Raw genomic sequence first — 26,140 nt, 5'->3', positions numbered from 1 at the left:
ATGGAGGATACAGGGAAGAGACAGAGAGCCCTTCACCAGCAACTAACCTGTTTCAGAAATATTGAAAAGACCTGACACACGACTTCACACAAAGTTGCTTTACTTGATTTCTGGCCAGAATATTGCTCCCAATAACTGCATTGTGTTTGATGTGATTAAATCGAAATCCAATCACCATAGTTACATTTCAGCATATTATTGTCTCAGCATGTGGGTGAAACTGGAAAATTCGCTCTTGCATTCAGAATCGGCAAACGCTGTGAATTTGCTGGTGTAAAATGAGATGGCATCTTGCATGTAGTAATAATGTAAACAACAATATAATCTCATGTCAGGTGTGTGTATGGAACAAGCTTCCAGAACATGTCGCAGATGTAGGTATAGTTACAACATTTAAGAGACATTTCGAGAGGTACTTGAATCGGAGAGTTTGAGATTAATATGGGTCAAACACAGGCAAATGGGAAACGAAGTAGTCTTGGACTTATGGGATTGAAGGATCTTCTTCCCTGCTGTACGACTCTATATCAGCATGTTCCTTCATCAATTCCGAGGAATATTAATACTTTTGTACAGCTGGACATTACTAGAGTGTCTAATTGGTGTTGACACACTGGTCTGTCAATGGGTTAGACGACCAAGGGTATCCTTTCCTTCACACAGTGAGGGCATTCTCTCCAGTATGAATGTGACCTCTTGGCAGCTTAGATATTGGAACACCTCCTTCCATGGAGTCAGTGCTCGTGTGGGGAGTCTTGCCAGTGCGAACTTGCTGGTGTTTCCGTAATCTGAATAAACGAACAAATCCTTTCCCACATTCTGAGCGGGTGACTGGTCTCTCCCCACTGTGAAGTTGTTGGTGCCTCAGAAGTTCATTCATCTGAGTGAATCCTTTACTGCACTGGGAGCAGGTAAATGGCCTCTCACCAAGGTGAATTCGCTGGTGTCCCTCGAGGTGTGATGACTGCGTGAATACCTTCCCACACTCCAGGCAGGTGAAGAGGTTCGCCCCAGTGTGAAGCTGCTGGTGTCTCAGGAGGTGGGATAACCGCGTGAACATCTTCCCACAGTCAGAACAGATGAACAGCCTCTCTCCCATGTGAACTCTCTGGTGTCGCAGCAGATTGGTCACATTCATGAATGCCTTCTCACACTGCGAGCAACTGAAAGGTCTCTCCCCAGTGTGTACTCTCTGGTGTGTCAGCAGGTTGCACAGCTGAGCAAATCCCTTCCCACACTCAGGGCAGGTGAATGGTCTCTATCCCATCTGAATTCTCTGGTGTGCCAAGAGGGTGTATGATTGAGTGAATGTTTTATCACATTCAGAGCAGATGAATGGCCTCTCCCCAGTGTGAACCCGTTGGTGTCTGAGCAATGAAGACGGCTGACTGAGTCCCTTCCTGGACTTGGAGCAGGTGTACGGCTCCTTCTCAGGATGATCTTGCTGGTCTCTCTGCAGGCTGGATAACACAGTAGATCCCTGCCCAGACACTGTGCGGTTGAGTGAAGCCTCCACAGCCTGATCCTGCTGGTCTCTTTGCAAGCTGGATATTGGAAGAGGTCCCTCCTCAGAATCAGTGGAGATGATTGGATTTGCCCTGGTATGAACCTGATCTCTTTGCTGGCATAGATTCCTCTACAGAGTCAGAATAGGTGTCTTGCTTGTGTCTGAGCAATGAACATGACCGCCTGAATCCCTTCCTGCACTTGGAGCAGGCGTAAGACCAATTCCTGGTGTGGTCTTGCTGGTCTCTTTGAAGGTTTGATAAATCAGTAGATCCCTCCCTAGACACATCACCAGTAAGGGGAATATCGGCAGTGTGATTTTGCTGGTCTCTCTGCAGGCTAGATATTCTAATAGACCCCTCAGCAGACAGATTGCTATTGAGGGGACTTGATTCAGTGTGAACTTGGTCTCTCTGAAGATCAGATATTGCAAGCAATTTCTTACCAGAGTCAGTATGTGGAAGAGGATTCTCCTCTGCATGTACTACATCTCTCTGCTCTTTAGATATTTCAACAGATCGCTGCCAAGATACAGCACAAGTGAAGGGCCTGTCTGCAGTGTCACTTTGCTGATCCCTCTGTAGGTTGGAAAACTCAGTCAATCCCTGCCGAGCATCAGTGCAGATTTGTGGTCTCTCCTCAGTGTTAACCTGGTTTCCCTGAATATTAGATACTGGGATACCTTCCTTCCCAGAGTCAGTGCTGGTGTGGGGACTCTTGCCAGTGTGCATTCGCTGGTGTTTCCGCAATCTGAATAACCAAATGAATCCCTTCCCATATTCTGAGCAGGTGAATGGTCTCTCCCCAGTTTGAACTTGTTGATGCCTCAGAAGGTCAGTTTTTGGAGTGAATTCCTTACTGCACTGAGAGCAGATGAATGGCTTCTCCCCAGAGTGAACTTGCTGGTGTCTTTCCAGGTGAGTTGACTGAGTGAATCACCTCCCACACTGCAGGCAGGTGAACCGTTTCTCCCCAGTGTGAACCTGCCAGTGTCGCAGTAGATTGGTCACATTCATGAATGCCCTCCCGCACTGGGAACAGCTGAATGGTCTCTCCCCAGTGTGAACCTGCTGGTGTGTCAGCAGGTTGCACAACTGAGCAAATTGCTTACCACACTCAGGGCACATGAATGATCTCTCTCCTGTATGAACTCTCTGGTGTGCCAGCAGGGTGTGTGACTGAGTAAATGCATTCCGACATTCAGAGCAGATGAATGGCCTTTCCCCAGTGTGAACCCGCTGGTGACTGAGCAACGAAAATGCCTGACTGAATTCCTTCCCGCACCTAGAGCAGATGAATGGCCTCTCCCCAGTGTGAGTGAGCTGGCGATTAGCCCAGGCTGACGTTCGGCTGAAGTCCCTTCCACAGCCAGAAGCCATGTCTGGTTTCTCTTCATTGTGATCTGTTCTTCTCATCCATGTTCAATTTACAATGCAATTCAGCTCAAGGTAAATGCAGCAGTGTTAGATTTTCGCCTCGGTTTTCTGAATTCAATTCCCATTCTTCCAAAACTTGAAGAGATTAATTTAAAACTGGGGGAGAAAAAAAAAACTGAGAGAAAGAACAATCACAAGAACGCAAAGGCAGATTCTGAAACTGAGCTGAACGAATTGGATCATTTGAGAGACAGGCACGGGGATAAAGTGACAGCAAAAGCTGGCAGGTTGTCACAAAAACAACCAGTTTACTCATATCCTTCAGGACTGAAAATGAACCTGCCACTTGTTGCCACCACATGTGTCTGGTCTCTACAGGGGGGGAAAGAAAGAGAGAGAGAAAGGGCAATTCAGAGGTTGGAGAGGAATTTTAGATACCTACAATTCAAGTGGAAGTTTGACAGATCCTCACTAAACCCTCAACCTCCACACAGAAGCAGCAGGGTAGCAAGTGCAAGTGAACACCATTAGCTCCAAATATCCCTCCCACAACGCTCATACTTACCTAACATCCATATCTCAGATCAGCATAAACTGCTTCGATTTTGACATTGGGAAGTCTGAAGCCATGGTGTTTGGTGCTCGCTCTGTCATCCATTTCTGAGCTATTCCTCTCCACAGTGATTGTCTGAATGCTGAACAAGTCTGTCGACAGCCGTGACAAAATGTTTAACCACGTGATCAATTTTCAACCATATATACCCGTCATTCCTAAGACCACCTCAGTAACACAGCCCGAGTCTACCCTGGTCTCATGTCTCCTGCTTCTGAACCCCTTCTCCCCTCCTTTTTTACCTTGAGAGTCAACTACCTGAACACACTTCTGTCTGGTTTCCCATATTAAACCTGTCTAATATCTTATGGTGATCCAGCACCCTGCTGAGTCTGTCCTTTCTCAAAACATGTCTTGTTCATGCATCGCCCCTGTGCTCAGTTACCAACAGAAGCTCCAAACTAAGAATCACCAATTTTCTAAATTTCTCATCCTTGTTTTTGAACCTATTCACGCTCAAGCCCCTGCCTTTATCTGTGACTGCTCCAGGCTGACACCATCTCCCCCAACCCCATGGAAAGCACCTGCACTCATCTGAACCTGGCTTCCTGAGTATTCCTCATTTTAACTGTTCTACTATTGGTGACTGCCTCTTGAGCTGCCAAGGCTATAAGCTCTGGAATTTACTTTCCAAAACTCGACTCTTTGCTCATCCCGTTCCCTTCTTTAAAGGGTTCCTTAAAGCTGACCTATTTATAAAAAAAAACTATTGGGCAGTTGGCTCTCTACATCTTTAGGTACCTCAGTGTCAAATATTGTTTCAAAACTCTTGTAAACTACCTTACTGCATTATATTTTCAGAAAAGTGCAACAAAAATGCAAATCATTCTTGTTAATTTTGGAAAAATATTGCTATTACTGTTTGCCGTCCAGCAGTGTGGGAACACCTTCGGCATACAGACTGCAGTCATTCAATAAATTGAAAGAACACCTTCTCCGCAGAAGTTTGTCTTCCAAGAATAGAGTCAGTTAGTTTTTACAGCAAGGCAGAATGCAGAATTAAGAGTTTCTGAATTTCTAGGACTAAAATTTGTGTTGAACTGACAATCCAAGGGGGAATTCAAAATGGAGACAGTTATGTTGGTAACAAGAAATAGAAAAACTGTGAGGGAGGCGAGATGACATGACAAACAAAACCAAGCATCAAAATTGTCTCAGATGCAGAATGATTTTTTAAAAAGTCAAAGTTATGAACTTTTTAATTGAATGTATGCAGTATTAACTATGATGCAGGTGATCTGAAGGCACAAATACAGGTAAAATGTTCTGATAGAATCACAATTGCAGAAACAGTTTTGCGTAGTGATCAGGGCAAGGAACTGAGTATTCAAGGATATTTGACGTTTAGAAAGGACAGACAAAAAAGGAAAAGGAGGTGGATTCGTGCTGGTAATTGGAGATGAGATCAGCATTTTCATAAGATGGGGGACAGAGCAACCCAGAGCAGAAGAACTGTGGAATCGGTTTGGTTGGATCTAGAAGCCTGCAAAGACCAGCAGACACGGGTTTATAGTTAGTAATACGTACTGCCAAATTGTAGGGGCATGTCCCTCTCTAGTGCCCAATGCCCTTCTCCCATTTCCTGTCTCCCCATTCTCTGCTCCTGCCCCAGCTCCTATTGCCTGTCTCCCTATTTTCTCCTCCTGTTCTGGCTCCCATTGCCTGTCTCCCTATTCCCTCCTCCTGCCCCGGCTCCTATTGCCTGTCTTCCTATTCTCTCCTCCTGTTCTGGCTCCCATTGCCTGTCTCCCTATTCTCTCATCCTGCCCCAGTTCCCTTTGCCTGTCTCCCCATTATCGCATCCTGCCCCAGTTCCTATTGCCTGTCTCCCTATTCTCTCCTCCTGCCCTGGCTCACAATGACCGTCTCCCTATTCTCTCCTCCTGTTCCGGTTCCCATTGCATGTGTCCCCATTATCGCCTCCTGCCCCAGCTCCCATTGCATGTCTCCCCATTATCTCCTCCTGTGCCTTCTACATTTGCCTCTCTCCCTATTCTCTCCTCCTGTCCATTTTCCCATTGCCCGTCTCCCTATTATCTCCTCCTGTCCCTTCATCAATGACCCGTCTTCCTATTCTCACCTCCTTCCCTGGCTCCCATTGCCCTTCTCCCTATTCTCTCCTCCTGACCCTTCTCCCATTGCCCGTGACTCCATCTCCTCCTGTCCCTTCTTTCATTGCCTCTCTCCCTATTCTCTCCTCCTGTCCCTTCTTCCATGACCCGTCTCCCTATGCTCTCCTCCTGCCCCGGCTCCCGTTGCCCGTCTCCCTATTCTCTCCTCCTGCCCCGGCTCCCGTTGCCCGTCTCCCTATTCTCTCCTCCTGCCCCAGCTCCTGTACCCGTCTCCCTATTCTCTCCTCCTGGTCCGGCTCCCTTTGCTCGTCTCCCTATTCTCTCCACCTGCCCCGGCTCCCTTTGCCTGTCTCCCTATTCTCTCCTCCTGCCCCAGCTCCCATTGCATGTCTCCCCATTATCTCCTCCTGTGCCTTCATCAATGACCCGTCTTCCTATTCTCACCTCCTTCCCTGGCTCCCATTGCCTATCTCCCTATTCTCTCCTCCTGACCCTTCTCCCATTGCCCGTGACTCCATCTCCTCCTGTCCCTTCTTTCATTGCCTCTCTCCCTATTCTCTCCTCCTGTCTCTTCTTCCATGACCCGTCTCCCTATGCTCTCCTCCTGCCCCGGCTCCCGTTTCCCATCACCTTATTTTCTCCTCCTGCCGCAACTTCCGTTTCCTGTCACCCTATTCTCTCCTCCTGCCCCGGCTCCCTTTGCCCGTCTCCCTATTCTCTCCTCCTGTCCCAGCTCCTGTACCCGTCTCCCTATTCTCTCCTCCTGGTCCGGCTCCCTTTGCCCGTCTCCCTATTCTCTCCTCCTGCCCCGGCTCCCACTGCCCATCTGCCTATTCTCTCCTCCTGCCTCCTTTTCCAGGTTGTGCCCAGTTAAAAGACTGCGTCCAGACGATCGGAATGATCCAGGTTAAAATGAACGTTGACTTCACGTTTGCTCTTCGCTCAGATTCCTGTTCGGGGCGTGATGCCTGTCCTGTGTATTCATGAATGCTGCCCGTTTAGCAGCACCTCCTCTGCTTCGCTGTGTCCTTACCGCCCAGAATTAACAAATCTGTTCTTTGGACCACATTGCGCCTGCGAAGTCCGACCTGTCAAGCTGCGCATGCTCCTCCTGCATGCTCTGGTCTTCCCAAAATCCACAAACCTGCCTGCCCTGGTCGACCCATCATCTCAGCCTGTTCCTGCCCCACCGAACTCATCTCCACCTATCTGGACTCCATTTTCTCCCCTTTGGTCCAGGAACTCCCTACCTACATCTGTGACGCCACCCACGCCCTCCACCTCCTCCAGGACTTCCCATTCCCTGGCCCCCAACACTTCATTTTACCATGGAAGTCCAGTCCCTACACACCTATATTCCGCATGCAAGGCCCTCCACTTCTTCCTGTCCCGCAGGCCCGACCAGTCCCCCGCCACCGACACCCTCATCCGCCTAGCCGAACTCGTCCTCACCCTCAACAGCTCTCTTTCGACTCCTCCCACTTCCTACAGACAAAGTGGGTGGCCACGGGCACCCGCATGGGCCCCAGCTATGCCTGCCTCTTTGTAGGTTACGTGGAACAGTCCCTCTTCCGCACCTACACAGGCCCCAAACCCCACCTCTTCCTCCGTTACATTGATGACTGTATCGGCGCCGCCTCTTGCTCCCCAGAGGAGCTTGAACAGTTCATCCACTTCACCAACACCTTCCACCGCAACCTTCAGTTCACCTGGTCCATCTCCAGCATATCCCTCACCTTCCTGGACCTCTTAGTCTCCATCTCAGGCAACCAGCTTGTAACTGATGTCCATTTCAAGCCCACCGACTCCCACAGCTACCTAGAATACACCTCCTCCCACCCACCCTCCTGCAAAAATTCCATCCCCTATTCCCAATTCCTCCGCCTCCACCGCATCTGCTCCCACGATGAGGCATTCCACTCCCACACATACCAGATGTCGAAGTTCTTCAAGGACCGCAACTTTCCCCCCACAGTGTTCGCGAACGCCCTTGACCACGTCTCCCGCATTTTCCGCAACACATCCCTCACACCCCGCCCCCGCCACAACCGCCCAAAGAGGATCCCCCTCGTTCTCACACACCACCCCACCAACCTCCGGATACAACACATCATCCTCCAACACTTTCGGCATCTACAATCCGACACCACCACCCAAGACATTTTTCCATCCCCACCCTTGTCTGCTTTCCGGAGAGACCACTCTCTCTGTGACTCCCTTGTTCGCTCCACACTGCCCTCCAACCCCACCACACCCAACACCTTCCCCTGCAACCGCAGGAAATGCTACACTTGCCCCCACACCTCTTCCCTCACCCCTATCCCAGGCCCCAACATGACTATCCATATTAAGCAGAGGTTCACCTGCACATCTGCCAATGTGGTATACTGTATCCATTGTACCCGGTGTGTCTTCCTCTACATTGGGGAAACCAAGCGGAGGCTTGGGGACGGCTTTGCAGAATACCTCCGCTCGTTTCGCAATGAACAACTGCACCTCCCAGTCGCAAACCATTTCCACTCCCCCTCCCATTCTTTAGATGACATGTCCATCATGGGCCTCCTGCAGTGCCACAATGATGCCACCCGAAGGTTGCAGGAACAGCAACTCATATTCCACTTGGGAACCCTGCAGCCCAATGGTATTAATGTGGACTTCACCAGCTTCAAAATCTCCCCTTCCCCCACCGCATCCCAAAACCAGCCCAGTTCGTCCCCTCCCACCACTGCACCACACAACCAGCCTAGCTCTTCCCCTCCACCCACTGCATCCCAAAACCAGTCCAACCTGTCTCTGCTTCGCTAACCTGTTCTTCCTTTCACCCATCCCTTCCTCCCATCCCAAGCTGCACCTCCATCTCCTACCTACTAACCTCATCCCATCTCCTTGACCTGTCCGTCTTCCCCGGACTGACCTATCCCCTCCCTACCTCCCCACCTATACTCTCCACCTATCTTCTTTTACCTCCATCTTCGGTCCGCCTCCCCCTCTCTCCCTATTTATTCCAGAACCCTCACCCCATTCCCCTCTCTGATGAAGGGTCTAGGCCCGAAATGTCAGCTCTTGTGCTCCAGAGATGCTGCTGGGCCTGCTGTGTTCACCAGCCTCACATTGTATTGCTCTGGGGGAGCCCAGTTTAGAAATTGAGAGGGCGCGAACTGGTCTTCCAACCAATCGGAGCGCATGACTGGCAGGGCTGGCCCTGCAACCAATCGGCGTGAATGGGAAGGCGGGACAGGACCCAATCGGCGTGAATGGGAAGGCGGTGCAGGACGGGGCCTCCAAGCCATTCAGCGTGAATGACGTTCTGAACCTGCCCTTCAACCGGACGGTGTGCGTGAGTGGCAGTGATGGTCCTCCAACCATGCAGCGTGAGTGCTCATGCGGGCACGTCCTCTAACCAATCACAGTGAGCGGAGGGTGGGGCTTGTTTCTTGGGCAGGAGATTCAAAAGTTGCTGAAGGCGGCTCTCGGCGGCGACCACGATGTTGGGCTCATAGAAGTTGCTGGAGAATCTCAGCAGGTGTGGCAGCGTCTGTGCAGAGAAATCAGCGTTAACATTACGGGCCCGGTGACGCTCAGAGCACCGAACCCGAAACGTTCGTTCTGATTTCTCTTCACGGATGCTGCCAGGTCTGCTGAGCTTTTCCAGCAACTTCTGTCTTGTGTTCCTGATGTGCAGCATCCGCAGATCTTTCGTTTTATAACGTTAAGTTCATGTCGCTCTGCATGTGACCCCACCACGATATGTACTCTCAAGCAGTCTGTCTCTCTCGCACACGCATACCCTCACACGGGGAGAAATATTTCATTAAAGATGTTTGTGTATTTGCAGATACATTTTATTTTGTTCAAAAAATACTCAGCCTGACTTCAGTCTAAAACTCAGACAGATTCTCAACAAGGCGTCACACCTAAAGTGCATTTTCTGACCTTAGATATCATCTCTTGGGTATATTGATTTGGCCTTTAATTATGTTGGGGCAATGATTTGAAAAAAACATATAATATTTGCATTTTAATCTATAGAAACCTGTGTCTCCTATCTAACTGGTTAAAGACTCAAGAGCAAGTAAGCTGCAGGACTTTTTTTTAGCGTTGTTAGCTTTCTACTGATAAATTCTGAGTCGGTATCCCTCCTCTTTCAAGCTAAAACTGACAAAGGAACAGACCTATGAAAGCGAGTGTTTTTGAATAAACCTGTTGCACGACAACCTGGTGTTGTGTGATTTTTGACCTTGTCCACCCCAGTCCAACACCGGCACCTCCACATCATGCCTGCCAACAGGAATAGAGACGCGCATTAGGGTCCAGAGAATGTCATCTGGGAGGGCTGGGGTTTTCACTCGGGCACTTCACCGCACAGAGTCCACTTGAGGCCCTGAAATAGAGCCACAGGAGCTTGGGGATCTGAAGATTTCTGAGGAGTGGGTGGGAAAAACAGCGAGTGGAAAAAGGAAGTCGGGGTACAAAAGCTGGAAGTGCTGGAGAAAATCTGCAGGTTTGGCAGTATGTTTTTGTTGCTGTACCTGTGGTGTTTCTCCAGCAATTTCTGTTATTGTTTCAGAAATTCCTGCCTCCACAGTTTTTTTTTGTTTGAAGAAATGAGGGAGATGAGTTTGGATTTCAGTTCAGGGAAGAGGGACAGAGTGTGAGACCAGGAATTACATTTTTGAGTATACAAAATAGGGACAAAATGCTCCACATTTACTGGAATTGGTATCCTGGATTGACAATCATGACTTCTGTAATCTCCCATTGAAGATGATTCAAAGAGAGAATTGGGAACAGGAAACTCAAACCAAACTTCTGGTCAACTGATATGATTGCCAAACTCCATTCACTTTGACTTGGCTCAATATTGTCTCCTTGGAGCATCACCTCGCATTTGCATGGATTGAAACCCATCTGCCATTTCTCCACCCACCTCTCCAATCTGTTTATATTTTGCTGCATTCTCCGACAGTCTCCTTCACTATTTGCTAATCCACTAATCTTCGTGTCATCTGCCAGCTTGCTAATCAGACCATTTATACCTTCCTCCAGATCACTTATGTATATCACAAACAACAGTAGTCCCAACATGGATCGCTGTGGAACACCACCGATCACAGTTCACCATTTTGAGAAACTCCCTTCCATGACAACTGTCTCCCTCCTGTTGCCCAGCCAGTTCTCTATCCATCTAGCTAGTACACCCAGGCCCCATGTGACTTGACTTTCTCCATCAGCCTACCATGGGGAACCTTATCAAATGCCTTACTGAAGTCCACGTATATGACATCCACAGCCCTTCCCTCATTGATCAACTTTGTCACTTCCTCAAAGAATTCTGTCAAGTTGGTAAGACATTACCTTCACTGCACAAAATCATGCTGCCAATCACTAATAAGCCCATTTTCTTCCAATTGTAAATAGATCCTATCCCTCAGTATCTTCTCCAGCAGCTTCCCCACCATTGACGTTCGGCTAACCGGTCTATAATTACCAGAATAATCCTTGCTCATCTCCTTTAACAAGGGGACAACATTATTAATTCTCCAGTCTTCTGAGACCTCAACCATGCTCCAGGATGCTGCAAACATGTGTGTTAAGACCCCAGTTATTTCCTCTCTCGTTTCCCTCAGAACCTTGGATAGGTTCCATACAGACCTGGGGATTTATCCACCCTAATGTCTTTTAGAATACCCAACACTTCCCCTCTCTTTATGCCACCTTGACTTAAAGTAATAAAGCATCTATCCCTAACGTCAACATCTGTTATGTGCCTCTCCTCAGTGAATACCAATGTAAAGTGCTCATTTAGAATATCACTCAATTTCTCTGACTCCTTGCATAGCATAAATTCTCTCCTTTTCCCTTGAGTGGGCCAACCCTTTCTCAAGTTACCCTCTTCCTCCTTATGTATGAGTAAAAGGCTTTGGTATTTTCCTTAAGGCTGTTTGCTAAAGATATTTCATGACCCCTTTTAGCCCTCTTAATTCTTCATTTCAGATCGGTCCTACTTTCTGGTATTCTTCAAAAGCTTCATAGATTTGAATCGCCTCGACCTTATGTACACTTCCTTTTACCTCTTTTCTCATGTCTCAATTTCACACGTCATCCATGGTTCCCTAATCTTGTCCTTTCTATCCCTCATTTTCACAGGGATATGGCTGTCCTGCACTCTAATCAACCTCCCTTTAGAAGCCTCCCACATATCAAATGAGGATTTACACCCAAACAGCTGCTCCCAATCCACATTCCCTAGCTCCTGCAAAATTTTGCTATAGTTGGCCTTCCCCCAATTCAGCACTCTTCCTCTAGGACCACTCTTGTCATCGTCCATCGGTATTCCAAAACTTGAGGAATTGTCATCACTATTCCGAAAGCAATCCCCTACTGAAACTTCAACCACCTGGCCGGGCTCATTCCCCAACACCAAGTCCAGTATGGTCCCTTTCCGAGTTGTATCATTTACATACTGTCCTTGAAAACTCTCCTGGATGCTCCTTACAAAATCTGTTCTACCTAAACCCCTAATACTAAGTGAATCCCAGTCAATGCTGGGAAAATTAAAATCTCCCATCACCGCCAGTCTGTTGCTCCTACATCTTTCCATAATTTTTCTACATATTTGTACCTCTATCTCACGCTTGCTGTTGGGTGGTCTGTAGTACAGCCCCAACATTGTAACCACACCGTTCCTATTTCTGAGCTCTGCCCATATTACCTCACTGCTCGAGTCCTCCATCGTGCCCTCCTTCAAGACATTTATGATATCCTCTTTGACCAGTAACGCAACTCCTCTACCCCTATTACCTCCCTCTCTATCGCGCCTGAAGCATTTATATCGTGGGATATTTAGTTGCCAATCTTGCCCTTCCCTCAACCAAATCTCAGTAATAGCAATAACATCATACTCACCGGTACTAAACCAAATCATAAGTTCATCCGTCTTACCTACTACATTCTCGTATTAAAACAAATGCGCCTCAGACCACCTATCCATTTGTGTTCATCATCTGCTCTCTGCCTCCTTTTCCCCTTAGTCACACTGACTTCATTATGTAGTTCCTCACAGGCTTTAGTTACTACCCCCTTACTGTCCACTAACCTCCTCATTTGGTTCCCATCCCCCTGTTACATTTGTTTAAACCCTCCCCAACAGCGTTAGCAAAAACAGCCTCTAGGGCATTCATTCCAGTCCAGCCCAAGTGTACACTGTCTGACTTGCAATAGTCCCACCTCCCCCAGAACTAGCCCCAATGTCTCAAAAATCTGAACCCCTCAATCTTACGCCATCTCATTTATTCTGCCTATTCTTTCATTTCTACTTTGACACATGGCATTGATAGCAATCCTGAGATTACTACCTCTGAGGTCCTACTTTTTAACTTGGCTCCTAACTCCCTAAGTTCTGCTTGTAGGACCTCATCGCGTTTCTTAGCTATATCTTTGGTGCCTATCCACACCACGACACCTGGCTGTTCACCCTCCCCCTTCAGAATGTCCTGCAGTTGACCTGAGACATCCCTGACCTGTGCACCTGGGAGGCCAACATCCCATTCAGAAGTCTAATTTTTGGACACAGATCTGTCTATCTGCTCCCCTTAGAATAGTATCCCCTATGAGTATAGCCCTTCCATTCTCTTTCCCACCCCATCTGTACAGCAGAGCCAACCACAGTGCCATGAACATGGCTACTGCTGCCTTCCCCTGGTGAGCCATCTCCCCCAACAGTATCCAAAATGATATACCTATTTTGGAGGGCAATGACCACAGGCGACAGCTGCGCTGACTTCCTGCTTTTGTTTTCTGCCTTCTGGTCACCCTTTCACCCTCAGTGATCCTAATCTGCGGTGTGACCAATTTGCTGAATGTGCTATCCACAACTTCCTCAGCAAGGCGGATTCTCAAAAGTGAGTCCATCCGCAGTTCCAGAGACATTATGTGGTCTAGTAAGAGCTGGAGCTGGACACACCACTTGCACGTGTAGGAGTCGGACATCAGCCGCATCTCTGAGCTCCCACATTGACCAAGAGGAGCATTACCCCGGCCTGGGATGTCTTACCATTTTTACTATTAAGCTTAACTTAGCCCTTGTAATGTTAAATACTAGATGAATGAAATGAAAAAAAAAGTTGTACCAAACCACTCTACTTACCAGCACATGATTTATAAAAAAACACTTACCTTATCAGCGTACCAGAGTCATTGTTTTTTTTTGGTCGGAGGAGGAGGGAGGGTGAGAGACACTACACGTGTAGTGTCTCGGGTTCAGCCACTGCCCAAATATATCAGTTCACCCACCTTCTGAGAGCGCAATACAAACGCTCCCACTCATGCCCACTGCCAAAATGAAGAATGTGCCTTCCCGGCAGTTCCCTGGCCCTCGCTCTCACTGCTGCCATTGCAGCTGCAGCAAAACAAAGCAGTACGTTTCTTTAATCTCTAGAGGCTGATTAGCTCCGGTATTTTCAATATTTTTCCTTCTTTACCTCTTGCCCCGTTGCCCCTGAGTAAAACTTACCGGCAGATTTGAAGTCTTTGTGCAAATTGAGCACTATCTCATTCTCCGGCTGGTAACTGGGCTGTGCATTCTCCTCTAGCTCCTGAACGTGTTTCAGGGTTTCCTTCACGACCTCAACTAATCCCATTGTTTAGGCATATTTTGCCACATCATTCTTCAGAATGCCTTTCTTAAACAACCAGCTCTGTTACTTTGTGTCTCATTTCATTACAGTGAAAACTGTGAGGCCTTTCAACTCGTTTTTCCCCTCCTGGGCTTCTTCTTTCACCTGTGGTAAGCTATCTCCAGTGTGGCCTACCTTTTGTTTTTCATTGTACCATCTCTCTTTCTCCTAACTTCTATTCATCACAAAATGAAATTGCTGTTGAAAGCTAAGTTTTGATTTGTGCAATAATGCATATTCGTCTGCTATCTGCACATCTTTTCTTACTTCGGTAACTTTCCGTTCCATGATATGCATTCCTATGATCTCAGGAAGTGAATTTCTATGCTCCTCCAGCAGCATGATTTCTTTAAGGTCCTCATTTATTTTTGAATCTTTAATGCTCTCTCCCATCTATTGAAGCTGCTTTGTAAAATTCTTTTGAACTCGACATTACTGGCTCCTTCATCATGTTTCCGAACCATTGTCCATAGGCTTCTGGTACCAATTCATAGGGACTCAAATAGCCTGTTTAAACATCTTTGTAATTTCCTGACACCTCATCGGACAGCGATGCAAAAGCCTCGCTAACCCTGCCTACCAACTTGGTCTGCAGTAACATGACCCACAAAGTCTCTGGCCAATTCATCTGCCTAGCCAATTTATCAAAGGAAATGAAAAGCGCTTCTACATATTTTTCATCGACTTTTGGTAATGTTTGGATGTATTTGTATATATGTCTACTGGGTTGTTGGCTGTAATGAGTTTGGTCATCCTTGCTTCTCTCGTGTATGTTTCTTTCTGCCATTTGACATCCTTTGGCTTCAGGTTCCTACCTCATGTTTTCCAACTCAAATATTCTTTCACCTTCTCTGTCTCTTTTTCTTTCTTCTCTCTCTCTCCCTCTCATTCTTTTTCTCTCTCTTCCTTTTTGCTCAGCAAAGAATCTTCTCGCCTTTTCTTTATTGTCCACCATGATCTTCTTTCCCCTTCTTTCTCGTCTAACTCCAGTAGCCTCATTTTCAATTACATTGTCTTAAATTCTATTTCACTTGCCTTAAACTCTGTTATGCTTAAGTGCTTGGCCAATTCTTTAGAGTTTCAGCTTTATTTTATCCTTAGTTAAAGTCAAACCTCGCCTGTTTGCTCAGTGTAAAATTATGTCCCAGCTTGCTTTGTTGTTCTAAACTTTCTTGACAAATTTAGGAATCATCTTCAAACCCCAGAACCCCTTTAGCATTGTTATAAGCCATTTTCCTCACCTTTGATTTAACCAACCTCAAGTAACCAAACATAAACAGATTTTTCTCACCTAAGTTTTATTCAAAGGTCTAGGACACTAATCCCCAAGTTTGTTTAAATCTTTTCAGATCCATTCAGATCCAACACGTGATCTTGGACTTGAGCCCCCAAATCTGTTCGCAAGTTGAACACCTCTGATAATCAAATTGATATGCAAGCTCCAATCTGTTAGGATGAAAGCAGAAGTTCTCTTCTAATAATTAAATCCAAAAATCCCAGAGAAGCTCACCTTGCCCCTCATAGCCTATTAAAAAGAATGGTTAATGAAAATAATATCCCTGATCTCCATTTTGAGAAGAAACAAATACCAATTTGATTATTTAACCCATCGATGAACAAACTAAAAGAAATACTAGTAATCCAAACAATTTCCCTCAAGTACTAACTATTCTGGATGCGAGATTGCTCGCTGAGCTGGAAGGTTAGTTTTCAGACATTTCGTCACCATTCTAGGTAACATCATCAGTGAGCCTCCGATGAAGCGCTGGTGTTATGTCCTGCTTTCTATTTATCTGGTTAGGGTTCCTTGGGTTGGTGATGTCATTTCCTACGTTGGTGATGTCATTTCCTGTTCTTTTTCTCAGGGGATGGTAGATTGGCTCCAAATCAATGTGTTTGTTGATGGAGTTCCGGTTGGAATGCCATGCTTCTAGGAATTCTCGTGCATGTCTCTGTTTGGCTTGTCCCAGGATGGATGTGTTGTCCCAATCAAAATGGTGTCCTTCCTTACCTGCATGTAAGGATACGAGTGATAGTGGGTCATGTCGTTTAGTGGCTAGTTGATGTTCATGTATCCTGGTGGCTAGCTTTCTGCCTGTTTGTCCAATATGGTGTTTGTCACAGTTCTTGCAAGCTATTTTGTAGATTATGTTCGTTTTGTTTGTTGTCTGTATAGGGTCTTTTAAGTTCATTAGCTGTTGTTTTAGTGTGTAGGTGGGTTTGTGGGCTACCCTGATGCCAAGAGGCCCGAGTAGTCTGGCAGTCTGAAATGGTTTGCCGAACACCTCCGCTCGGTTCACAACAAACAACTGCACCTCCCAGTCACAAACCATTTCAACTCCCTTTCCCATTCCTCAGACGACATGTCCATCATGGCCCTCCTGCAGTGCCACAATGATGCCACCCGAATGTTGCAGGAACAGCAGCTCATCTTCTGCTTGGGAACCCTGCAGCCCAATGGTATCAACGTGGGCTTCACAAGCTTCAAAATCTCCCCTTTCCCTACTGCATCCCAAAACCAGCCCAGTTCTTCCCCTCCCCCCACTGAATCACAAAACCAGCCCAGCCTGCCTCTGCTTCCCAAACCTGTTCTTCCTTTCACCCATCCCTTCCTCCCACCTCAAGCCGCACCACCATTTCCTACCTACCACCTCATTCCACCTCCTTGACCTGTCCATCTTCCCTGGACTGACCTATCCCCTCCCTACCTCCCCACCTATACTCTCCTCTTTACCTATCTTGTTTTCTCTCCATCTTTGGCCCGCCTCTCCCTCTCTCCCTATTTATTCCAGTTCCCTCTCTCCATCCCCCTCTCAGACTAAGAGTCTCGGCCCGAAACGTCAGCTTTTGTGCTCGTGAGATGCTGTTTGGCCTGCTGTATTCATCCAGCTCCACACTTTGTTAACAGCATTGTTCTGTCCGGTTTGTAAAAGGAAGCTGGACATTTGAAGACAAAGGTTCTATTTCCCCACCATCAATCCTCTGCTACGGAGAGAATAGGAACTGCCAATGCTGGAGAATCTGAGGTAACAGAGTGAAGCTGGATGAACACAGCAGGCCAAGCAGCCAAGATCAATAATCATTCAGGATGCTTTCACTTCACTGCCTTGTGCTCATAGTTGCTTTTGAGACTGGGATGGATTAAACTGCCTGTGAGTGAATGGAAATTCCTATATCTGGGTTGGGGCATTGTAAAGGAGATGGCCCTACTCTAAAGAAATGGCAATAATTAAAGCTGTGACTGTACGATAGGAATTCTTTCTCAGGATATGTGGATCATGGGCTGAGTCAGCATTTATTGTCCATTCCTAATGGTTCTCCAGAATTAGAGAATACCTATAATGTGGAAGCAGACCATTTCGCTCAATAGGTCCACACTAAAGTTCTGAAGAGCATTCCATGCAAACCCATTCATTGCCACCTACTTTGCCCATGTATAGCCCATCTAAACTAAACATCACTGGACACTTGGAGCAATTTAGCATAGCCAATCAACCTAGTGTTCATATCTTTGGACTGTGAGAGAAAACTGGAGCACCAAGAAGAAATGCATGCAGACAGGGGGAGAATGTACAATCTCTGCACAGACAGTCGCCTGAGGCTGGAATCAAACCCGGGTCGCTGGCGCTGTGGAGCAGCAGTGCTAGCCACTGAGTCACCATGCCACCCAAAGATGACAGTGAGCTGCATGATTGAACTGTTCCTGCCCCTGGAGTGTGGGGACACCAGGGATATTGGTTGGAAGGCAGCTGTGCCTATTTGTTCCGGTGACACGGATGGAATTGTGCTTTATTTCCAAGTCAGGAAGGTGGCTGGCTTGAAGGGGCAGTCACAGATGACACTGTGAGTTGGACCTTTCAATGGAATTGGTTCATTTTCGACTGAATAACGCCTTGAAAATTCAATTTATTTAAACCGTCAGGAAATTGGGCATGGTGAGTCCAATGAGGTTTCGTTTGTCCGTCCAAAACAAGTCATCTTAATGCTTTGAACGCATGTACATGGTTTCATATGCCAAAACTACATAGGCATTTAGGGACAGGCTTGCAATCACCTCCAAATTTACATATGGAGGCGAAACCTCAAACTGGTGTTTTCAAATACCCACACTCAATCCCATACAAACGTGCAACACACAAGGTCACAAGGCTATTAAAACAATGCACACAAACATGTAAAAACATACACACACATACACTAAACACATGCACACAAACACACCAAGAGTTGCATATGCACAAACATTCCAACAAACGGTTAGATACGTACAATGATTCTAGGTGAAATCAGCAAGTTGGGCACACATACTGCGTCCAGTTCTGGTCACCCTATTATAGGAAAGATGTGGATGCTTTGGAGAGGGTTCAGAGGAGGTTTACCAGGATGCTGCCTGCACTGGAGGGCTTATCTTATGAAGAGAGGTTGACTGAGCTCGGTCTCTTTTCATTGGAGAAAAGGAGGAGGAGAGGGGACCTAATTGAGGTGTACAAGATAATGAGAGGCATAGATAGAGTTGATAGCCAGAGACTATTTCCCAGGGCAGAAATGGCTAGCACGAGGGGTCATAGTTTTAAGCTGGTTGGAGGAAAGTATAGAGGGGATGTCAGAGGCGGATTCTTTACACAGAGAGTTGTGAGAGCATGAAATGCGTTGCCAGCAGCAGTTGTGGAAGCAAGGTCATTGGGGTCATTTAAGAGACTGCTGGATTTGCATATGGTCACAGAAATTTGAGGGTGCATACATGAGGATCAATGGTCGGCACACCATGGTGGGCTGAAGGGCCTGTTCTGTGCTGTAATGTTCTATTTTCTTTGTTCTATGTTCTACATATTTGATGCGCAATGTTCTGGAACTGGATGTATTCCTTTCTCAGCCCCGTTTATGAAATCGTCCCAACAAGTTATATACTTCTTGAAGATCATTTGAGAATCTGTAACACCAATTGTCCAATTGTCCTTTATCACTGCTTGCACTAGACGCTAACAATGCTACCATGCTATATTAGAAATTGAATTGAATGACTTAGTGTCACTTGCATAACAAATACATTGTAAAACGTATGGTTTTGCCATGCTCAGGCCCCATTTTGAGTTACAGAAGGTATTCAGATATCACAGAAAATAATCAAAATCTCAGTTTTCTCTCCCTTTTTGTGCTCATCTCCACATTGGGGGATTGTTCTCACAACAGCTCTGGTTTCAGCAACTCCCATGTAATGCAGTAAATTCCAGGAATAACACTCTGAGGCCACTTTTGTCGCTGCTGCATTCCAGAAGTACGACCCTGATCCCACAATGACATCATGCCACCAGTGATGCAATGAAAGCTCCCGGTGATCTGCCAGGAGCGCCAATTTGTCTCTGCCATATTGCTGCAGCTGAAGTCCTGCATCAACTGTTACGTTTTTTTTTGTTTTGTAACGCGGATTTCTATGAAAGCCAATGTTCATAGAGACCAGAAGGAATGTGGGTTTTCAGCAGCTGTGCCATCAACCGTGGTCTTATGGAATGATGGCCCAAACTCAAGGGCCAAATGGAATAATCCGCTCTGACTTCAACTGTTCTGATGTTTATGTGTGATGCATATTTATGCTTCAACAAACTCTAAAGAAAACATAGATTTCGCAGAATTTTGGCAGTACTTATCCACGTTGTACTGAAGGCTACAGAATTACACAAGGGTTCATTAACATGCACAGATATGGAATGACTCACAGGTTGCAAAGGAACAAGATTGTGCAATATGCAATGGGATCGATGAAACCGAGGAAGGTTATAGAACATCCTTTTGAAGTGTCATTAATGCTAGTCTAATAACACAGAATTACAAAAGAACTGCATTTTAAACGTCTTTAGTTCTGAATCAGTTCATTGAACGACTTTCAAAAGTAGAATAAACTTCTAGATCTTCTCTGTTTATGAGTCCACGCACTCATATCTCCCCATCCTGAAACTAACACCTTGAAAGCTTAAAAGAATCAAGGTTTGGTGGAGAAGAGAATCACTGAAAAGATACATTCTAGACTTGTTACAGTTTTATAGCTTCCGTCCAGGTCACAGAGAAAACATGGCACATGTGATATTTTGGACTCATGTTCATTCTGAAGTTGACCAATAAGGAATGAGTAAGGTTTTGAAAAAAAAAGTACAAAGAGGGTGGAAGGAACATTGTGGGCACAGTTGCTCTACAGGATGCCAAAAACTAAGGTGGAATCATTACCCTTAGGAGTTCAAACATCCAAGAAGTTCCCACTGGAACCAGATTGTCGACCATTCCCTGGAGACTTGTAAAGTAGAGTCAAGTTCTTAAACTTGTACAACATCTCACATATGTATATTGACTTTCAGTCAGTGGACTCATAATGCTAAAGGAGTAGCCTTGAGGAAGTAACTCAAGGAAAATTTCAACATAACATGCTGTAGATGCTTAGCAGATCTGACAACATCGCTGGGAAGAAAACAGAATTCACGTTTCAATAAGCTAGAGGAGAAATTGTGTCATATCGTGATGACAGTACAGAAACAAGAAACAAAGGCTTGGAGGAAGTTTAAAAGGAAGGGAGGAGGGAGAGTGAGTGATTGAAATGAAAAAAAAGTAAATAAATCAACATAGGCCCAGAGCACTGCAGAATTGAACTGATGAGTGCAGGTTTGATCCCTGCCTGAGCATCTCATCCTGAAAGACCAGAGCTCCGATGATTTCTGAGTCCTTTGGAATTAATAATCGAGAACTACCTCAGTTGGACAATGGACTTCACACCATTCAAATCAGGAAGCTCTATCCGCAAAATTCAGATCTGAATTCGTGGAAAAGTGTTACAAACTGATAAAAGAGAATTAAGATGGAGAAATTTTGTTTTTCTATCTTTTGAATAAACTCCTATGGATGGTGAAGGGATACTTCACCAACACCTTTAGCTCCTCTCTAAACTTATTCTGAGACACGGCATAGATAAAAACGTTGTTGCAGGAGCTGAGTAGCTGGAGCATATTAGTCGTCTCTGAAAGTATGTACTGTGGGTCATTGAAATTCTGGCTGTTGAAATAATCCACACCTCTAATTCGTACGTAAAGGAAACGCCCAACCTGTGTCGCCCACAGGAGGATGAAGCTGAGCGAGATAGCGAAAAGCAAAACAATGGATCTCTTGCGATTCATAATCTCAGGATCTTGACGATTATCAACACCTCGAAGCCTCTGACGGGATCTGTTGGCCACTAAAATGTGCTTTACAGTCAAAGCATTGAGAAGAAAAATGAGAACGAATGGGAAGATGGGGATTAAGATAGGGTCTAGCATGTCGTATGCCTGCCAGACAGGAGATGTGTAATAGGTGGACCTAATATTGCAGAACCAGGGTACTCCCCTAATTGTGTACAAAGGCTTGTAGATGAAGTATAAAGGCATATTCTTGATGCAGGTCAGGATGCAGACTGTTCCAATGACCAATGACGCAGTTTTTTCAGTGCAGTATCTGATCTTCAGGTTCTGGCAGCAAATGGCAACAAAACGATCGATGGTGAAGGCCACTGTCAGCCAGACTGAGCCATCCCGCGTGCTGTGCACCAGCACAGCAATAAGGCGACACACTTGGGTGGTTGACAAGACAGTGTACATAAAGTAAATGCGGCCAATCCTGTTTAGGATTACGGAAATTATTATGACGAGAAAATCATAGGCAGCTATCGCCAACAGATAGCATGTGATGCATTTGGAGAGCCCACAACGTCCTTGGGATAGGATTACAATTACCAGCAAATTGGCTGACGAAAGAAAAAGAGAGAGATGTTATTAAACTTACTCCAAACATTAGCTACTGTCACACCCAGTACATTGCTCAAGTACAACGTCTGACTCTTGACTATTCAAAGGGCATTTCGTTGAGTTTTATTGTTTGACTAAACTTGTGTGAATACATAAGTCATTGAAGTCAGTTGCTGTCACAGAATTTACTGCGTGTTCACTGAATCTACCCTTGTGTTCAGGTTTCAAATCTCAACGCCATCCAAAATACTCACTGATCATCTCACTTATTTTCTTATTTAGTAGGTAATATTCACAAAAAAAAAATCAACAGTTCTATGCTTGTTGACATTTTTTGACTTTCCATGCACCAACATTGCAGTCTGTACAATCAGAACTACTGAATTTTCAAATGGCTTCAAAATCTCGCTCCTGCTGTCTTGGTGATAAACAACAATCATTTGCGTTTTCCACTCCCGCCAATTCTGCTACTTTCTGAAGCCTTCCTTTTTTTGTCTTCCTTCATTATTAGTTTCACCTCCAGCGTCATGTGTTTAACTCTTTTGCAATCTGCCTTCTTTAGAACGTTTCTGATTAAATAAATGTTTGAGGAAAATGTTGGCAAACGACCACCACAAGTTGGGTGCAGATTTAAACGTTTCTGCAGTAACCATTCTGCTCCACCTGTTGTTTTTCTTTCTTTCTCTTTTCTCTCTCTCTTCTTCTCTTCTGCGTCCCATGAATTTCTTTTCAACTAATGAACTGAACTAAATTGGGGGGGGGGGGTGCAGTCTGTAGAGCCGGGGAGCCCTGGAAGCGAATTCCACTGTGGAGGATTTCACGGGGCAGCAGTCTGGGAGCACCGGCTGTTGGAGGGAGGTAGTCCCGTGCAGTGACCAGCCCAGGGTGAGCAGACCTGAAGCAGCAACAAGCGCTGGGAGCGAGTCCTGGGCAGAGGCCAATGCAAGGAATTAGTCACGGAGAAAACTTACCTTGGAGAAGCTGACAGCTGGGGCAGAATGCACTGGTGGCCTGCAACGCAATGGGGGCATTTGTTGCACTCAGGTCTGGTGCAGGCAGTTACTCCACGTGTCGAGGTCCCTGAGTTCAGCGGCTGCAATGTACTACTCATTTGTAACTGGCTATCTGACTGTAATATCTGTCCTTTAAACTATGTCTTATTTCCAGCTTATTGGTTGACAACGGTACAGTAATGCAAAGACGTTCCTTTTAAATTCCTCTTTTGCACCTAAGATTTGTACCTAAGATGACATTATAAGCAGCGACATTGTAAAAAAAAAATCACTGTACTCCTGTACTTCTGTGCTTGAGTACACCTCAAAGCATAGGATATTCGATTCTATTCTATAAATCAGGCAATTTGTTTTCATGGTTTTGTTTAAAGTTCCCGTGACTCTTTCCCACCATACATTGTGCAGTCGCTTCAGAAACAAACAGAACCTTGACTTCATGAGTTGAATTCGCCCTGAAATAGAAATCCCTTGAATTCTTAAAAAAAAACTGGGAGCTGTTACTCCATGTCTGTTTACAATGCAACAGGTTTGTCCCAGGATCAAGCAGAAGAACTGGTAACTTATATTTTAGTTACAGTTTGCAGTACAATTCATCACAATTTGTGAATAAATATGAGCGACAAGTGAACATCAACAGTGAACTGTAATATGGGGTTGAACGGCTTAACCTCACTCAGTCATAATCACTCCATAACATACAGTCACCCCCAATCATTCACCGTCACTCACAGACAGCAGAATGCATGTGGCTGGATTGGAAGAGTTTACTGAATCAAGGAGGGGGCAAACTGCGTGAAACGTTGCATGTTTATAAATTTACTTTAGATCAATCAATATCATTATCTAATTTGAGGTAACACTGGGTGAAGCCGGATGAACACAGCAGGCCAAGCAGCATCAGAGGAGTAGGAAACTTGTCGTTTTGGGTCGGGCCCTTCTTCAGAAATGGGGGTGGCGAAGAAGATTTTGAAATAAAGATGGAAACAGGGGGAGGTGGATAGAAGGTGGATAGAGGAGAAGATAGGGTGAGAGGTCAAAGAGGCGGGGTTAGAGCCAGTGAAGGAGAATGTTTGTGGGGAGTCAGGGAGGGGATATGTCAGTTCCCACTATGCCGTTCTCTAATTTATTTGGTCCTTTGTCAGTTTTGTTTTACCGGACAGAACAGTTGGTATTTTCCTATTTATTTCTCTATAGTCATCTTTCATCCTCTGCACAGGAGCTAGTGCCAGACAATGTGGCAGAAGAAATTGTGAAAACCTGCATCTGCAGTACAAATCAAAGACATCAGCAAAAAGCAGCATTTTCTGGGCAAGAATCGATTCAAATTATGAAAAACGAGCATGGCTGTTTGCACAATTTGTGTGTGTATTAATGAATTATTCAATTTTCAAATTTTCTGCATTTTTATGCATTAAATGATATAAGTCTTCAATATGGGAATGACAGTATATTAAGTGTGTTCACAGAATGGACTGTTACAACATGTTATTCAATTCGTTATCTGCATCATGAGAGAACGCCATTCATTAGATGGCTGAATCTTGACTTGTACAGATTTGATGATCATTGCTTGAAAATTTCTTTGAATCTTGAATTTATATTTTCGTATTGCTTTCGTCCTATTTGATGCTAATAAATTTAAACGTGTCCGTGAATTAATTCGAGCTTTCCTTCCAACATTAATATGGTGCACATTCTGGACTTGCTCGTTCCTGACACTTATCATGAGTTACTCACATCAATACTAAACTTAAAGTCATGTTGGATAAACAAATACGTTCAAGCCTGAATAATTCAAAACGGTGCCTCGAACACTTATCTTCCTGACATGCTTGATGTGAGCAATAGCTCACTAACGAAAGACCACGATCAGTCGCCTGACAATGCAGAATTGCAATGCCTTCAATTTCAACTGCCCCAGTGTGGGGAGAAGCCTTCCGTTGTCTTTAGTCGTCAATAGTATCCGACTGGTCTCGCATGTTGCTTAAAATCATTCCAACCATTTTGATTATAGCCTTTCACCATTCTCAGAAACTCGTGATGTACAGTGATTATTGATTCGGGCAACCACAGTGTGTTATCGATTAACAATCTTTCAACGTATGCAAAACCCATCAGGAGAGAATATTCACCAACAATAGATTAAAATTCTTACCTGCTCAGAGATTTTCGAATATGTGCCGTATTAGGTCATCAGATTACGTCAAAAATTTGGACCATATGTGTGGACACTCATTCTGCTGCAATTGTTACATTCGTGCAAAAGTCGGACTATAGTTTCCTGTATTCAGTGAACGTGTCTTTCCTTGTGTCAACATTTTGATATTGTCATGATTGCATGGAATAAGTAATGTTCTGTTGTGGCAAGAAATCCACGCATAGAGGTGTTTTGCAAGTTGGCGCTTTATTTAAAAAAAATCCTGTAGTGCAACAAATACTCATTTCCGTTTTGCGAAATTAAAATTAAAGCTTACTCTCAGACCATTTTTTCCTACTTTGCACGTAATTGTAAGTCATGATTCGAAATCGAATAAACCGCATTTCCATTAAAGTGCAGCAGATTGAATTAAATAATATATCGCAATATTCCATTGAGCAACGACAATTAAGACACTATCATTCACCACAAAACAGCTTAGTGTCATATCGTGCATAAAAAAAGAAATGTGGAAACCGTTTGATGTCCCCTACTTTCCTGAAAGTGAAGAAGTTACATTTCTGGAGAATTTGACGCTTAAAACGAAACACCTTTTTTGGCAACCCTGACTTACCTGGAACACCAATAACAGCGATAACAGGATAACAAATGGCAAAAAAGAGTCCTTTTATTGCCCCATGCATTGTCTTTTAGAAGCCAAGGAAGTCCGCGAAGTCATAGAACTTAAATCTGCAACACAAGCGAAAAGTGCGACATTTATTTGAACTGAGACGGTCCACAGGGAAAAGAATGTTATAGCACGCACTTTAGTTGCAGTTCGATAAACAAACATCCACAGCTTCAGGATTTCTGTTTGTCACATTAATAAAGTGAAAGACTTGCTTGGACTTTTGAAACAATGGGATCAATTAGTTAAGTCGGCTGGATAATTGATTAGTTATGTATAGTGACGTCAACAGAGTCG

The 26,140-nt window shown here is 45.2% G+C and overlaps 2 protein-coding genes across 2 annotated transcripts; both read right to left on the bottom strand.

Moving 5' to 3' along the window:
* Nucleotides 1-655: 655 nt before the first annotated feature.
* LOC125448939 (oocyte zinc finger protein XlCOF26-like) lies at nt 656-1,138 on the bottom strand. The gene has a single exon (XM_048524474.2). The coding sequence runs from the start codon at nt 1,136-1,138 to the stop codon at nt 656-658; it is 483 nt and encodes a 160-aa protein (XP_048380431.2).
* A 19,964-nt stretch (nt 1,139-21,102) lies between these two features.
* Nucleotides 21,103-25,896, bottom strand: LOC125448940 (probable G-protein coupled receptor 139). The gene is made up of 2 exons (XM_048524476.2): nt 25,790-25,896; nt 21,103-22,004 (listed from the first exon to the last, which is right to left on the bottom strand). Exons 1-2 carry the CDS (start codon nt 25,857-25,859, stop codon nt 21,103-21,105), a joined length of 972 nt encoding a protein of 323 aa, XP_048380433.2. The 5' UTR covers nt 25,860-25,896.
* Nucleotides 25,897-26,140: the final 244 nt, after the last annotated feature.

The sequence above is a fragment of the Stegostoma tigrinum genome, chromosome 43 (assembly GCF_030684315.1).
Source record: "Stegostoma tigrinum isolate sSteTig4 chromosome 43, sSteTig4.hap1, whole genome shotgun sequence".
Lineage (NCBI taxonomy): Eukaryota > Metazoa > Chordata > Chondrichthyes > Orectolobiformes > Stegostomatidae > Stegostoma > Stegostoma tigrinum.
This window is presented reverse-complemented; position numbering and strand designations above follow the sequence as displayed.

Excerpts from the sequence above, each read along its gene's own strand:
- LOC125448939 (XM_048524474.2), bottom strand. The coding sequence starts at position 1,138 with ATGAATGTGACCAATCTGCTGCGACACCAGAGAGTTCACATGGGAGAG.
- LOC125448940 (XM_048524476.2), bottom strand. The coding sequence starts at position 25,859 with ATGCATGGGGCAATAAAAGGACTCTTTTTTGCCATTTGTTATCCTGTT. Across the intron at positions 22,005-25,789 it reads CGCTGTTATTGGTGTTCCAG|CCAATTTGCTGGTAATTGTA; the intron begins GTAAGTCAGGGT and ends TTCTTTCGTCAG.